This window comes from Sesamum indicum, linkage group LG5 (assembly GCF_026168435.1).
Source record: "Sesamum indicum cultivar Baizhima isolate 11 linkage group LG5, ASM2616843v1, whole genome shotgun sequence".
Taxonomy (NCBI): domain Eukaryota; kingdom Viridiplantae; phylum Streptophyta; class Magnoliopsida; order Lamiales; family Pedaliaceae; genus Sesamum; species Sesamum indicum.
In genome coordinates this window covers 16375976-16389296 of record NC_142661.1, presented here as the reverse complement: position 1 = coordinate 16389296, position 13321 = coordinate 16375976, and the positions used below count along the sequence as shown (strand labels likewise).

Here is a 13321-nt window from a genome sequence, read left to right as displayed (position 1 = left end):
TGTGTACTTATTAAAAAAATAGGGCATATCGGAGGTAGGTTTGTTCCAAACTATTAATTATTTTATCATTTTTAATTGTATATTAATTTTTATTCTTAAAATTTATATCGTATTTATTTGATTATACATGGACAAATTATGAGCACCATGGTGGCTAATTGGATAAAAAAAATGCTAGTTATTATGGGTGATGAGGGCAATATGGTAAAAGCATAAAGCAACGTGCATTTAAGAATTAGGGTTGAAAGAAGGATCCGACAATCTGTGTACGTTTAACTTTGAGTAGATTGGGTTGGGCAATCCCGATATGTAAATCTCGAACGTCAACATTCCATCTGGAACATATGGGGCGATCCGAGGAGGCCGCTTGACGTCCTTATCTAGATAAAATTCTATAAAAAGAGAAAAATAAAATATTTTTTCGATACACATTTATGACAAATCTTCATATCAACCTTCAAATATACGACTTTACGACCATTGCTACTTTTATTAAATTGGAATTTTTGAGAATGGTGGTCTTAGGATCAGAATGATTATCCCTATGGGATGGGTCTACATTCATCTCTGAATGTCATTGGGTACTGTTAACTTTTTCGCCATTCTTGTAATTATCACTTATAATATGTTCATGTGATTTCGCACTCCCTTGAATGGACAAAAAATAAAGAATTCTTGGAATAATCAAACCGAAAAATCAACTTTCTCGCATAAGCATTCAATACATGTATCAATTTATTGAAAAAAAATATATACACAAGTTTATCATAATAGCAAAAGTTGTTGGGATAAAAAACATAAATTATAAATAAAAAATATACTCTTATCATTTAAGATTTAAAAAAATAATAATAAATAAAATGGTAAGCATTTGAATTTAGTTCTGGGCAGCAAATAGGGCAAAAATTCTATTTAGTCCCTGACATTTAATTTTAATTTCAAAATAATTCATGTGTTTTCAACCACTTGAATTTAGTCTTGCCAGTGGGTAATTTTTTCATATTATTCTTATAACAATTTTTTCTTTTATGCAAAGAAAATCATTTTAGTCCCTCATTTTTCATTTTTCAATTGTAATTTTGGTCCCTCCATCATAAATTTAGAAAAAATATGACTGTTTCAATTGAAAATTTTATTATTGAACAATAATTTAGATAATAACTTGATCAATGACATATAAATATAATTATTGTGAATTTAATGGATTTTTTAAAAATTTCAAATAAAAGAGCATTTGAATAAACAAATTGAAGAAAAAACTTAAAATAAAAAATATAGCAAAAATATTTAAATAAAAAAATTCTAAAATTAGAATGTAAATAAGAAAATTTATATGTCACTTAAAATGTTGAAAAATGGGCCAATGAAAACCCCTTATAGTAGAGTGCCTGCTATAATTAAATGGCACAGATTTTTATTTTAAAATATAGAGATAATTACACTTTTTTTTCCCTAATATTTGGTATAATTAAATATATTTTTTTTGTAATTTAAAAAATTACATCTAACACATGTTTGCTTCTGTCTAACAAATAAATCCATCTATTAGTTAAAATTTACTAGATTTGTTAATATTAACAAAAAAAAAAAACTGAATGAGAATTGATATTTTAACATCGATTGATTGATTACTGACTTATTGCAGGTCAAATAATTTTTCTCAGACTAAACTACCTTTATAATGGTGAAACTATACCTCTTCACATGTATTAACGCGTGAAGACGTATGAGAGCAATTTGATCATCAAAAGATTTATTTGATTTATTATAGGTCAGTAATAAGTCAATCGGAGGTTGATATAAATTTTTTTCTAATTCGTTTGTTAATATCAACAAATTGAGTGAATTTTGATTAATAAATAGACTTATGTTTATTAGATAGAAATAAATATCATGAGTGTTATATAATTTAATTATATATAATTACACAAAATTTCAGAAAAAAAGAAGAGTTGTATAGATGCACCTATTAGAAGGAGATTACACAGATTTTTTGTTTTAAAAAATTAAATATAAATGTCTGAAATTAAAATAAATTTTACCCGCCGCACCCAAACACCTATATATTAATAAGTTTCTATTGTTACAGTGGAAAATCCAGAAAATTATAAGTGATGTCACCATTGCTTACTATCTTTTATCAGCTGAGCTCTCAGGTACCGCCTCTCAAGTGGTTTCGCAATTCGTTCTCTCTCTCTCTCTCTCTCTCATCTGACCTAGATATTCTCTCTCTCTCAAAATGTCCACTTCTCCTTCTCTGGATCAATTTTACATACATGCATGTACAATAATATGCATAAAATACGTATCTGTGATGCTATATATGCGACAATTTTGACTCAATTTGGTCCTGACTCGATCAATTGCCTCAATTTTGTGAAGTAGCGTGCAATATTTGTGTACATGAATGTATGCGAGTGTATAGATTCGGTTGAATGGGTAGTCGAACCGCATTTTCGGATTCAAATGGTGTCAGCGGCGGCGGAAGCAGTAGTACCTGCTGCGCCGGCACCGCCAACGAATTGTCGCTCTCGCCGCCGCCGGACGTCCCGGCTTTCAAACGCCTCTCCGATACCCTAGAATCGATTTTCGTCGACACTTCATCGCTGCCGGACTTTGATTTCTTCGCCGACGCACGGCTAGTAGCCGCCTCCGGTAGGGAGATTCCTGTCCATCGGTGTATATTGTCGGCGAGGAGTGTGTTTTTTAAGAATTTGTTTGTGAATAGAGAGAGGGACACGAAATTTGAGCTGAAGGAGGTGATGAAGGATTATGCTGTTGGTTACGACGCGTTAGTGACGGTGCTTGCGTATATTTATAGTGGAAAAGTTAGGGTTTCGCCGAAGGATGTTTGCGTGTGTGTGGACGATGAGTGCTCACATTTGGCGTGCAGACCTGCTGTGGCTTTCATGGTGGAGGTTTTGTATGCCTCTTTTGTCTTTCAGATCTATGAATTGCTTACGAGGTTTCAGGTATTGATGTCTATTTCAGTATCTTATGTTGTTTTGGCGAACTTATTGCTACTTCGTTTTTCAATTATTTGCGTGTTTCTGCTTTTGGCTTATAATTAGATTATAATAATGTTACAGCATTGGACTTATGTCATAACTTTCAGGCAGTATATATTTAGGATTGGGAAATTTTAATGGTGAAATATGCTAGCTTTTGTTGCAATGCACTCAAATCTTTTATTTTATATTTCTTCCTGGCTGCTCGAAACGCCATTTTTTTACCAGCGTCTCGTCTTAAGGGGGTTCCTTGCTGGATGCTTGGAAGCAAGTTTTGTGTTTTAACCAGGCCAAGAGGTGGTTGATTGAGCTTGTTTGGTCATTGTGAGAATACACAATGAATATCCTACTTATATTTGTATTTTTTGGTTTTGTTTACTCCACTAATGGTATCCGGTTGAAAAACAGCTTAGGATCAGCACTGAAATAAGTAGGGACTATTTTGGACTTCCCTGCCCTGAAGTTCCTTTGGTGCAAAAGAAGGTGATAATTAGACACCATTATAATTTTTGAGTGGCGACCACAATAAAAAAGGTCTAGTGAAGGACTCCTACAAAGTGGATGTATAATTATCACAATCAATCTCATCTTTCACAGAAATGCAAAAAAAAAAAAAAAACAATTCAACTTTGAAGTTTGCATGCTGGAGGAAACTTTAGATATTCTTTGAGAATCCCTGATCACTATTTATTTGATTTGATATTGATTGCATCCATGTTTCCTTGCAGAAGAACCTGATGATGATTCTTGACAAGGCTACAACAGATGATGTATTGATGGTTTTATCTGTTGCAAACATGTGCGGCACGGTTTGTGAGAGTTTGCTTGCAAGGTCCATCGATATTGTTGTCAAGTCCGATCTTGATATCATAACTCTTGATAAAGCATTACCCCACCACCTAGTTAAAAAAATAAATGAGTCAAGGGTAGAAGTTGGCTTATTATCACCTGAAAGCAACAGTTTTCCTGATAAACATGTTAAGAGAATACATCGAGCTTTAGAATCTGACGATGTTGAGTTAGTGAGGATGCTACTGAAAGAGGAGCATACCAATCTAGATGATGCATGTGCACTACATTATGCTGTTGCTTACTGTGACTCGAAGACCACAACCGAACTTCTTGACCTAGCAATTGCTGATGTAAACCACCGAAATCTGAGGGGATACACTGTGCTTCATGTTGCTGCAATGAGAAAAGACCCAAAAATCATAGTATCTCTATTGACTAAGGGAGCTAGACCATCTGATCTCACTTCAGATGGCCGAAAAGCCCTTCAGATCTCTAAGAGGCTTACTAGGGCTATTGATTATTATAGAAATACAGAAGAAGGCAAAGCAACTCCTAAGGATCGTTTGTGCATAGAGATTCTGGAACAAGCTGAGAGACGAGATCCGCTACTCGGAGAAGCTGCAATGTCTCTTGCTATGGCTGGTGATGATTTGCGCAAGAAATTGCTTTATCTTGAAAATAGAGGTAATTCACTCCTCTAGTTTGGATTTGTCCTGTGGTGCAGTTTTATATATTTCATATGCTTCATTTGCACCTGTGAATGTTTCTTTTTAACATAATCTATTTGATGGGTCTAAGTCTAGCATCACTGCTTCACTCAACTAGTCACTTAAATTAAATGGTTGATTACCGGGCCCATCATGTAGAAATAGAAGAAGAAAATATCTTAAGATGAAGAAAATTATTGGGATAGATTAGAGAAAATGATTTTTTTGAGCTCAACTTCATGGAAATAGGAATCTTTTAAGATGAAGAAAACTATTGGGGATAGCTTTGAACAAAAGAATTCAAGAACAGTGGAAGCTATTTGACGTACGTTGCTCTACAAGGCTAAGAAGGAATGTTGTCCGAGATAGAAACAAAATGTTTTCTCCCATTTAATAAGCTAAATCATTGTGATACTTTCTTGATTTTCCTTCTTTTTTCTTAAGATCCAAGAGTTTTTATATCTTTCACCGAACACCCATTTCCTGCTAGATAGACCACTTTTCTTTTGGAAATTAATGCAATCCACTACTCTTTCTCAGGGCACATCTTGAGAGTTTCAGGAAATATCATGAGCTTATATCTAATATAGAATTGAGTGGTTTCTTCTTTTTGGTGTATAATAAGGAATCAATTGGTGTTGAAAAGTTCAACTGGGGTGGGATCTATAAAGGAGAGGGGAAATTGGATGAAATTCTTAATGGAGAATTTTCACCTTGCCATGGTACTACCCTCTAATATTACCTCTAACTTGATATTGTATTTGCTCAATGTATCCCTACATGAGTTAGCATACAAGTCGATTAAGCATGAGATTTTGACTTTCAATTCCACGAATCTCTCTCCCTGTTAGTTTGTGGTTAACAATTAGTGCCTTGAAATGTGTTAGTGGCTTCTCATGTACATATCCTTTTTGTGTGAGCTCGTAATCAGAGACGGTGATGTTAGGAGTATACAAGCCAAATCTCCTTCTCAGAATTACCATTCTCCCATCTCCTTAAACTTCTGAATATAGCAGAAGCAATTATTGAAATGAGCTGCAGTTTTTAATCCATTCAAACATGTTGTAACATTCATTTGTTTGCCATGAGTGAAATTTTATTTTTTAAGTGCGGAAATTACAACATACTGAATCTGGTAAGTTCCTGACATGCCATTTACAAAACTAATCTGCTTATATCATTAGAATCCTGTGAGGTTGGCTGATCTGTTTCCTATTATCAGTATTGAAGAGTGATGCTTCCTTGGTAGAAGAGTCTTATGGTTGCTGTGTATGTTATGGTTTGAACAATTTTTTATTGTATATTTGTAGTTTGTGTAGTTGTACCTATAGATAGATGGTTTAATAATAATTTAATTTTGACTATCATGGTGGAAAAGTAACTGTCCTTGACCTTTCAGTTGCATTGGCCAAACTTCTATTTCCCATGGAAGCTAAAGTTGCCATGGACATTGCTCAAGTTGATGGAACCTCTGAATTCCAGTTGAATGGAATCAACAAGAATATTACTGGTGCCCCGAGGACAGAAGTGGACTTGAATGAGGCACCTTTCAAGATCAAAGAGGAACATCTCAATAGGCTGAGAGCTCTCTCCAAAACGGGTATCCCTTTGCGTTTATTTATCTTCATACTTTTTTTACTGATTCAGTACAAGCATGTGAAAGCCCTTAGATTTTTGGAAACATATGTTGAAAGTTTCACATGGTATCTCAACAAACTTGCGTCCGTTCTTCTGCATTCATCGTTCATGGAGAATTATACTTGGCATGTAATAAAATTTCTAGTAAATATTTGTTGGGCTCATGTAATATAGGTTTTCAGTAGGTGAAACTTTGTTTAGTAAAAAGACTTTGGGATATTACTCATTATTATGCATAAGGCACTGAACTAGGATGGAAGAGTTGCGTGCAAAAAGATTGGAAAAAAGAAAGAAAGAAAAGAATGGAAATCGGGCATACTTCCCTCAACATTCTTTGGTCCACCGGTCGCCCCTAGCTAGCAACTAAAGTTTCCACTAGGGCTATCCCTCTTGCCAGAATAACTGTAGTTTTGCTAGATATGTTCCTTGGTGATTGGAGCAACTAACTGAAGGTAGTATGCCATGAAATACCGCACAGAGTACCAACCATCTCAGAAAACAAGTTGGAAACTCCAGTAAGTAGCTTGCAATAAACATGCTGACCAGACCTAAAATTCTACTACGACAAATTATTTTCATGGAACCTTTGATGCTAAATCTACAGTCGACAATACTAACATCCAGCTTTCCTATATTATATTTGTACATGAGTTGTTATCATCTCAGTTTCCTAATTACAGGATTTACCAGGATGAGATAATCTGATGATGTTGACTCTTTTTGAATGAAATAACTGCAGCAAAAATATTTCTTTTGTCTGCTTTTATGAAGAAAAGTTTTCATTTCCTTAGGTCGTTGCATTTTTTGGATAACATAAAAGCTTTAGTTTTCCTGTGGGTCTATTGTACCTTATCCTACTTCTGAAAGCAGGACAATGATATTACATTACCTCTGACTTTCATTGGAGTGTTATCAATCTATTAAATTATGCTTTTTGTTTGTGTAGTGGAACTTGGGAAGCGTTTCTTCCCTCATTGTTCATCTGTGTTGAACAAAATCATGGATAGGGATGATTATCCAGAGATAGCTGGGCTGGGGAATGGTTCTCTTGATGAGTGTCCATTGAAGAGGCAACGGCGAACGGAAATTGAAGAAATTTTGAGCAAGGCATTTACAGAAGATAAAGAAGAATTTGATCGTACAATCAACTTGTCTTCTTCTTCTTCATCATCTTCTGTGGGAATGATGAAACCGAATGGCAATCTCACCTTCACGAACTGAGTTTTAAATTTTTTAAGAAGAATTGCTTGTTTCGACTCTGATTGTCTGTTTTCCACCTTTCTTGTAAACTAATTTTCAAGATGTGTATCATAGTTTCAAGAAAACTGATTAAATTACACGACAAAGAAGGATCCAATAGGAGTATGCACTATTTGGGTTTTTTATGAATGTTAATGAGGGGGACGGTAGTTTCACACTCTCGCCTCTTCCCTTTTTACCCCTTGTAATTTACAGATGTTTGAACTTTCTAGAAGCTGGATGATAGTGAATCAATAGATATTAGAACATCAATTGAGTTGATTGTGGACAAGTTCACATCATCCTAATTGTTTTATGACGGCTACTTTCTATTTTTTCTGTAATTCTGAAAGTTTTTATCTGTAAGATCTCTTTGGTCACATCTTTCACTTGCTTCCGAGATAGGCGACTACTTATCATGTTACAATATAGCATCTGACTTGTGGTTCTTACTGAATTGAATGATAAAAGTTGTGTGAGCTTTCTAGGAGATTTATTAGTTCTGATGATAGAGACCAATAAATCCATTTTATACAACGCTTTCTTGGATTGGGGATTGGTGTTTTTGGATGATTATGGCATGTCAAATTGTTCAAGAGCACAACTCTCTAATCAATTTGGGTGTTGGATGCTTGGTCTCATCATACTTATTTTCTATTATCAATTAAATATTATTTTTAGTAATATTATGTAATTGAAGTAATATACTACTACACTCATGATTATACAGGTATTTTCCTTATTTCTTACATTATATAAATATAATATTTTCTAAATTAACTATTTTCCTTAGACCTAAAAATAAAATATGACATACATCTATTTTTCTGTATCTGTAAAATCAAATCAAACTCAGATTTCAATAAATGTAAATTCGACGGAGAAATTGAAGACTAATTTATATCATAACACTCCATATAACTTGATTAAAATTAATAGACAAGACTGGATAACAGTTTAAAATTCTATCATTAAAAGAATATATTATTATATTGTATCCGACCATATACAAATAGATCATTCATATTTGACCTATACATTTATCCCGGCTCAGAACCCAAAATTCCATTTACTACTCATTTACCACCGAATCAATGAAGGAATATTTTTCAACGACAAATGTCTCCAAATCAATTGGATTAAAACTCAAATCAAATCAACGATTTAAGTAGAAAAATGGGCTCTACTATACTATAGCCTATACTATCTGCAGCCCAATGCGCCCTTAATATTTATTTGAAAAACCGCCGGAAACAGGAACACCCAAACACGCCCTTACCAAACTCCCTATAAATACCCTCCACTCTACTAGGTTTCGTTTGCCTTTCCTCTTTTTTTTTCCCCTCTTTTATCGTTTATTTTTCTCCTCCTCCGCTTACAGACACTTCCCCCTCGCTTATTGCTCCCCTTGTTAGGGTTTTTGCTTTCTCTCGCTTAGGGTTTTTGGTCGGCAACCGCAACCCTCACGAGAATGAGCAGCAACAAGGACAGCTTCAACGTCGCTGATCTCAGCACTGGTGAGCAGACTCCGTTTCTGGAAATTCTTGAATTCATTGGTTGTGGATTTGTTTTTGTGCTTTTTAATTGGTTGGTGGTATGTCTGTAGCGTTGAATGCCGAGGACAGAGCTGACCTTGTTAATGCTCTAAAGGTTAGTTCCTCTGTTTTTGTTTGGATGTGATTGTTGCTGTTATAGCTTTAGATGTTCTTGAGTGTATGGTGGGGTTTGAGATAGATTGTTTTGCTGTTTGACGTTTTATGATGCAGAATAAACTTCAGGATCTTGCTGGTAAGCACTCGGATGTGCTAGAGAGTTTATCCCCCAATGTCAGGAAACGTGTTGATGCGCTGAGGGAAATCCAGGCATGTGAACTCGCTAGTTCCTTGCGTTTTACTTTTAGCACTGGGTAGAGAGTGTATGTGTTGTTTGTGGATGGAAATATGATTAAGTAACATAAAAAAGTTGACCTTCTGTTGTTAAAGCTGGAAGGCGGGTGATTGTGTGTGCTTAAACGTTTAGAGTTTATTTGTAATTGAGCCTATTGAGTTTAATATATATATATATATATATATATATATTATAGATGTACATATGTTGCTGTGCCGTTTTGGAGTTGTTTGTTTTTGTGTGAAAAGAGTGGTCAAAACTCTTTGCTTTTGAACATGTACAACGAAATCTATTCGACTACTTCCTAGTAGCTGGGTTGACATTGAATGTATGGATAGAATGATTGTCTTTCTTCATCTGTCATTGGGGGAATAGATTTCTGAAATGACTGAGCCAAGGAAAACAAAGGATGCTTGCTATATATTGTGTATCAGGATGTTCTTTGATTTAGGTTCATCTGATGTCGGACATCCTTTCCTTTCTTCTCATGCCTTTAAATTGAATTCTACTGAGTGTTATGGCACTACTTTTGCAGTCTCAACATGATGATTTGGAGGCAAAGTTTTTCGAGGAAAGAGCAGCACTTGAAGCTAAATACCAGAAGCTGTATCAACCACTTTATACCAAGGTGTGCCTGGCATCTGAAAGCTTGTACATATTTTATTTCCCCAAGGAGTAGTCTTGGTTTTGTTACTGAATTCAATTATGTCATAAATGTGCAGAGACACGAAATTGTAACTGGTGTGGTTGAGGTTGAAGGAGGTATAAATGATACAGAGGCAACAAACCAGGCGGACGGAGATGGTGAGGGAATGTTTGATATCAATTTGGAACATGATATTATTGATAGGAGTCTGTATCTTTAAGCTTTTCAAATCACGCAGAGAAAGGAGTTCCGGACTTCTGGCTCACCGCAATGAAGAACAATGAGGTGCTTGCTGAAGAGGTTTGTTGCTCCTGAAGACCCTTGTTCTTTTTATTTCCTGGGTGAAATTTTAGGTGAAATTTTTGTTCTTATCACAATTTAGTTTTGTTTATATTGGACAGATTAATGAGCGTGATGAAGGGGCTTTGAAGTTCCTCAATGATATAAAGTGGTCCAGAATTGATAACCCTAAAGGGTTCAAGCTAGAATTTTTCTTCGACACCAATCCTTTCTTCAAGAACTCTGTTTTGACTAAAACTTATCACATGATTGATGAAGATGAACCTATTTTGGAGAAAGCAATTGGGTAATTATATTTCCTATCATATTATTGTAGAATATTCTCTCTTTCATGGTTTTGAACCACTGCTGCAAGCTATATTTTTTCTTACTGTGAAAACTTTGTAGGACGGAGATAGAGTGGTATCCCGGAAAATGTTTGACACAAAAAATTCTGAAAAAGAAGCCGAAGAAAGGATCAAAAAATGCCAAGCCAATTACTAAAACGGAACAATGTGAAAGCTTCTTCAACTTCTTTAGCCCACCCCAAGTTCCTGACGAGGATGATGATATTGATGAAGATGCTGTAAGAATGGGGTGTTTAGTTTATGAGATTGCTTTTATTGTTTTTCTTTTTTTGTATCATTTTGATCGTAAGGATTCTTTCTGTTTCTCGGCAGGCTGAGGAACTCCAAAATCTAATGGAGCAAGATTATGACATTGGGTGAGTATATATTTGACGAGTCTTTGCATCTTTTGCACTAAAATTATGATAATAATGGGTTGATGTTTATGGTGTTACGACATTCTTGCAAGGCTGCTTGCTGTATTGTTGTGGTAGAATCGATTATTTCGTGAAATGTGTAAAATTATGTTTGTTTATAGGTCGACCATTCGAGACAAAATCATTCCTCATGCTGTATCATGGTTCACGGGAGAGGCTGCCGAGGATGAGTATGGTGGTATTGAAGACGATGAGGACGATCTCGATGAAGAAGATGAGGATGATGAGGAGGATGAGGAAGAAGATGAGGAAGATGATGACGATGAAGAGGATGAAGATGAAAGCAAGACCAGAAAGAAGGTAATGTAATGTTGTATATGTATGTTATTTTATTCTGTTTTATGCCCTTGGCAATCTGGAATGAGACTGATTGTATTTTGTTTTGTCATTTTCAATTCAGCCATCAGCCCTGCGCAAGGTGAGATTCTCTATTTCATTATAATTTAATCCTTTTTATTTTCTTTCTTGTATTTGTAAAAACTTGGAAATTCTGATTGAGTATTTAATTGGTGGGATATGTAGAAGGGTGGAAGAGCACCCGCTGGTGAGGCGCAGCAGCAGGAGGGTGAAAGGCCTCCAGAATGCAAGCAACAGTAGCTTTGAATTATGGCTGTTAGATTTTGACATTGTTGTGGCTTCGTTTGTGTGGGAATATGTGAAAGATTTTTTCTTTTTGTTTCTAAAGTAGAACATGTGAGATTGATTATTAGCTCTGGCAAGTTTTGAGTCATCACACATCTGTGTATTTATGGGCCGCCTTTAGAGTACTTCCTCCATCTTTCTGTTCATCAGTTGAAATTTATATCGTTTCAGTTTTTTGGTCAGAGAAGTGGTTAAATAGTTAGAAATGTCGTGTGAATTTTCTGTCTGCTGCTGGTTGGGACAATGGGTCTGATGTCTACCGAAAGCTCAAAGTATAGCTATAATTTATTAGTTATGGTATTCACTCGTTCATGTTTATTTTAAGATTCTCACCTGAATGGTCAATACAAACTCAATTTCTGTCTATTTGTGTGGGATCTGTTGGGAACTGGAGAGAAACTGAACTGAGCTAAGGTATGGTTGTTTTAAGTGGCATACCTATATGTATCCTAGTAGTGAAAATTATGTAGTGCATTTTTTATAACTTTTTATGAGCTGTAGTCTAGCTGTGGTAAAGGAAAATGGTGAAAACAGGGATAATTATTTTAATACTATTAAAAATATAATGTATATAATAAATAACGAGTTGTTGATGTAATACACGATTTGAATTAAAAAATATTTTTAAAAAAAAAAAATGCATGTCGTATAGCATACACAATTTGGTGTTGTTGATGCTATCCACGACTTAGTGTCGTGGTTGACATCTACAATTGACATTCCTTTTTTATTTTTATTTTTTTTTCTGTTTAGTTTTATTTTTTATAGATTAATTATATTTAATTAACTTTTAACAATATAATAAAATTAAAAAAATTATAATATTAAAATTGTATTAATTTAAAAAATACAATGAACTATATAAATGTAATTGTGTATATTTTTATGAGCTATAGATTTAGCTGTGGTAATAAGAAGTGATATATTTGCAAATCAAGTATTAAATTTTCTGGAATTTTTTTCTTTTTTTCTCCATATTTTTTCTAATTCTTTTAATTAATTTATTTTTTTTTAATTTTATAAAAAGGTTGGGGGTAAAGTGCAAATGATCCTATACGTTGGAGGGTTATCTGCATTTAATCTTTTCAATTTTATCGTATCTAAAATCACCCTTAAGTGCATGTACATATGTGGACGGAATATTCCATCATTATTCCCTAAAAAATGTAAAGTGCAACAAAATTAAAAAGTTGGTTGAAAAAGTATAAAAAAAAATGAGAGCAAAGTGCAAATAACCCTATACGTTGAGGGGTGTTGCATTTTACCCTATAAAATATATAAAAAAACTAAAAACATAATTAGAGTGGTTGGGGGCAGTTGAAGTCCAAATCACTGAGATTCGGACATGCTTGGGATTCATTTAACACTTCATGATTTGAGATTATTTATATAAATAATATAAAAAAAAGGCAATTATTCTCCAATTTAGGGAATAGTTGCCAGAATAGTGTGAATTGTTACCCTAGGTAAAAGACTCACTATTCTATATATATATTGTTAAGCTGTTGGGAGTCTTATTCACATTTCTTATACTCAAAAGAACGAAGAAGTTTTCCACATACGGCACCAAATGTTGTTCTAAAAAACAACAGTTTTGTTTAAGGTATTTTAGTGATGGATTGAAAGGTTTCTGCTACTACAAATGCAATGAAATTCTCCTAAGAATAGTACAATATCTACAAAATCAACACAAGGTTAG

The 13321-nt window shown here is 34.4% G+C and overlaps 2 protein-coding genes across 3 annotated transcripts; both read left to right on the top strand.

Moving 5' to 3' along the window:
- The first annotated feature begins 2111 nt into the window (after positions 1-2111).
- Positions 2112-7764, top strand: LOC105161866 (BTB/POZ domain and ankyrin repeat-containing protein NPR1). Its single transcript, XM_011079699.3, has 4 exons — positions 2112-2972; positions 3737-4484; positions 5907-6107; positions 7092-7764. Exons 1-4 carry the CDS (start codon positions 2436-2438, stop codon positions 7364-7366), a joined length of 1761 nt encoding a protein of 586 aa, XP_011078001.1. The 5' UTR covers positions 2112-2435; the 3' UTR covers positions 7367-7764.
- Positions 7765-8693: 929 nt separating this feature from the next.
- LOC105161865 (nucleosome assembly protein 1;2) lies at positions 8694-11768 on the top strand. Of its 2 annotated transcripts, none has more exons than XM_088880824.1 (12): positions 8694-8901; positions 8991-9034; positions 9163-9246; positions 9807-9899; positions 9994-10075; positions 10156-10217; positions 10319-10503; positions 10605-10782; positions 10877-10920; positions 11082-11280; positions 11381-11398; positions 11503-11768. In XM_088880824.1, exons 1-12 carry the CDS (start codon positions 8856-8858, stop codon positions 11575-11577), a joined length of 1110 nt encoding a protein of 369 aa, XP_088736950.1. In that variant the 5' UTR covers positions 8694-8855; the 3' UTR covers positions 11578-11768. The 2 variants fall into 2 exon arrangements, with proteins under 2 accessions (XP_088736950.1, XP_088736949.1); XM_088880823.1 differs by having other exon boundaries at positions 9151-9246.
- The last annotated feature ends 1553 nt before the right edge of the window (positions 11769-13321 follow it).

What these genes read in the sequence shown, in the direction of transcription:
- LOC105161865 (XM_088880823.1), top strand. Translation starts at nt 8,856, where the DNA reads ATGAGCAGCAACAAGGACAGCTTCAACGTCGCTGATCTCAGCACTG. An exon ending in ACCTTGTTAATGCTCTAAAG is followed by an intron (nt 9,035 to 9,150) that starts GTTAGTTCCTCT and finishes TTTATGATGCAG; the next exon opens with AATAAACTTCAGGATCTTGC. An exon ending in AAACCAGGCGGACGGAGATG is followed by an intron (nt 10,076 to 10,155) that starts GTGAGGGAATGT and finishes CAAATCACGCAG; the next exon opens with AGAAAGGAGTTCCGGACTTC.
- LOC105161866 (XM_011079699.3), top strand. Translation starts at nt 2,436, where the DNA reads ATGGGTAGTCGAACCGCATTTTCGGATTCAAATGGTGTCAGCGGCGGC. An exon ending in AATTGCTTACGAGGTTTCAG is followed by an intron (nt 2,973 to 3,736) that starts GTATTGATGTCT and finishes GTTTCCTTGCAG; the next exon opens with AAGAACCTGATGATGATTCT. An exon ending in GCTTTATCTTGAAAATAGAG is followed by an intron (nt 4,485 to 5,906) that starts GTAATTCACTCC and finishes TTGACCTTTCAG; the next exon opens with TTGCATTGGCCAAACTTCTA.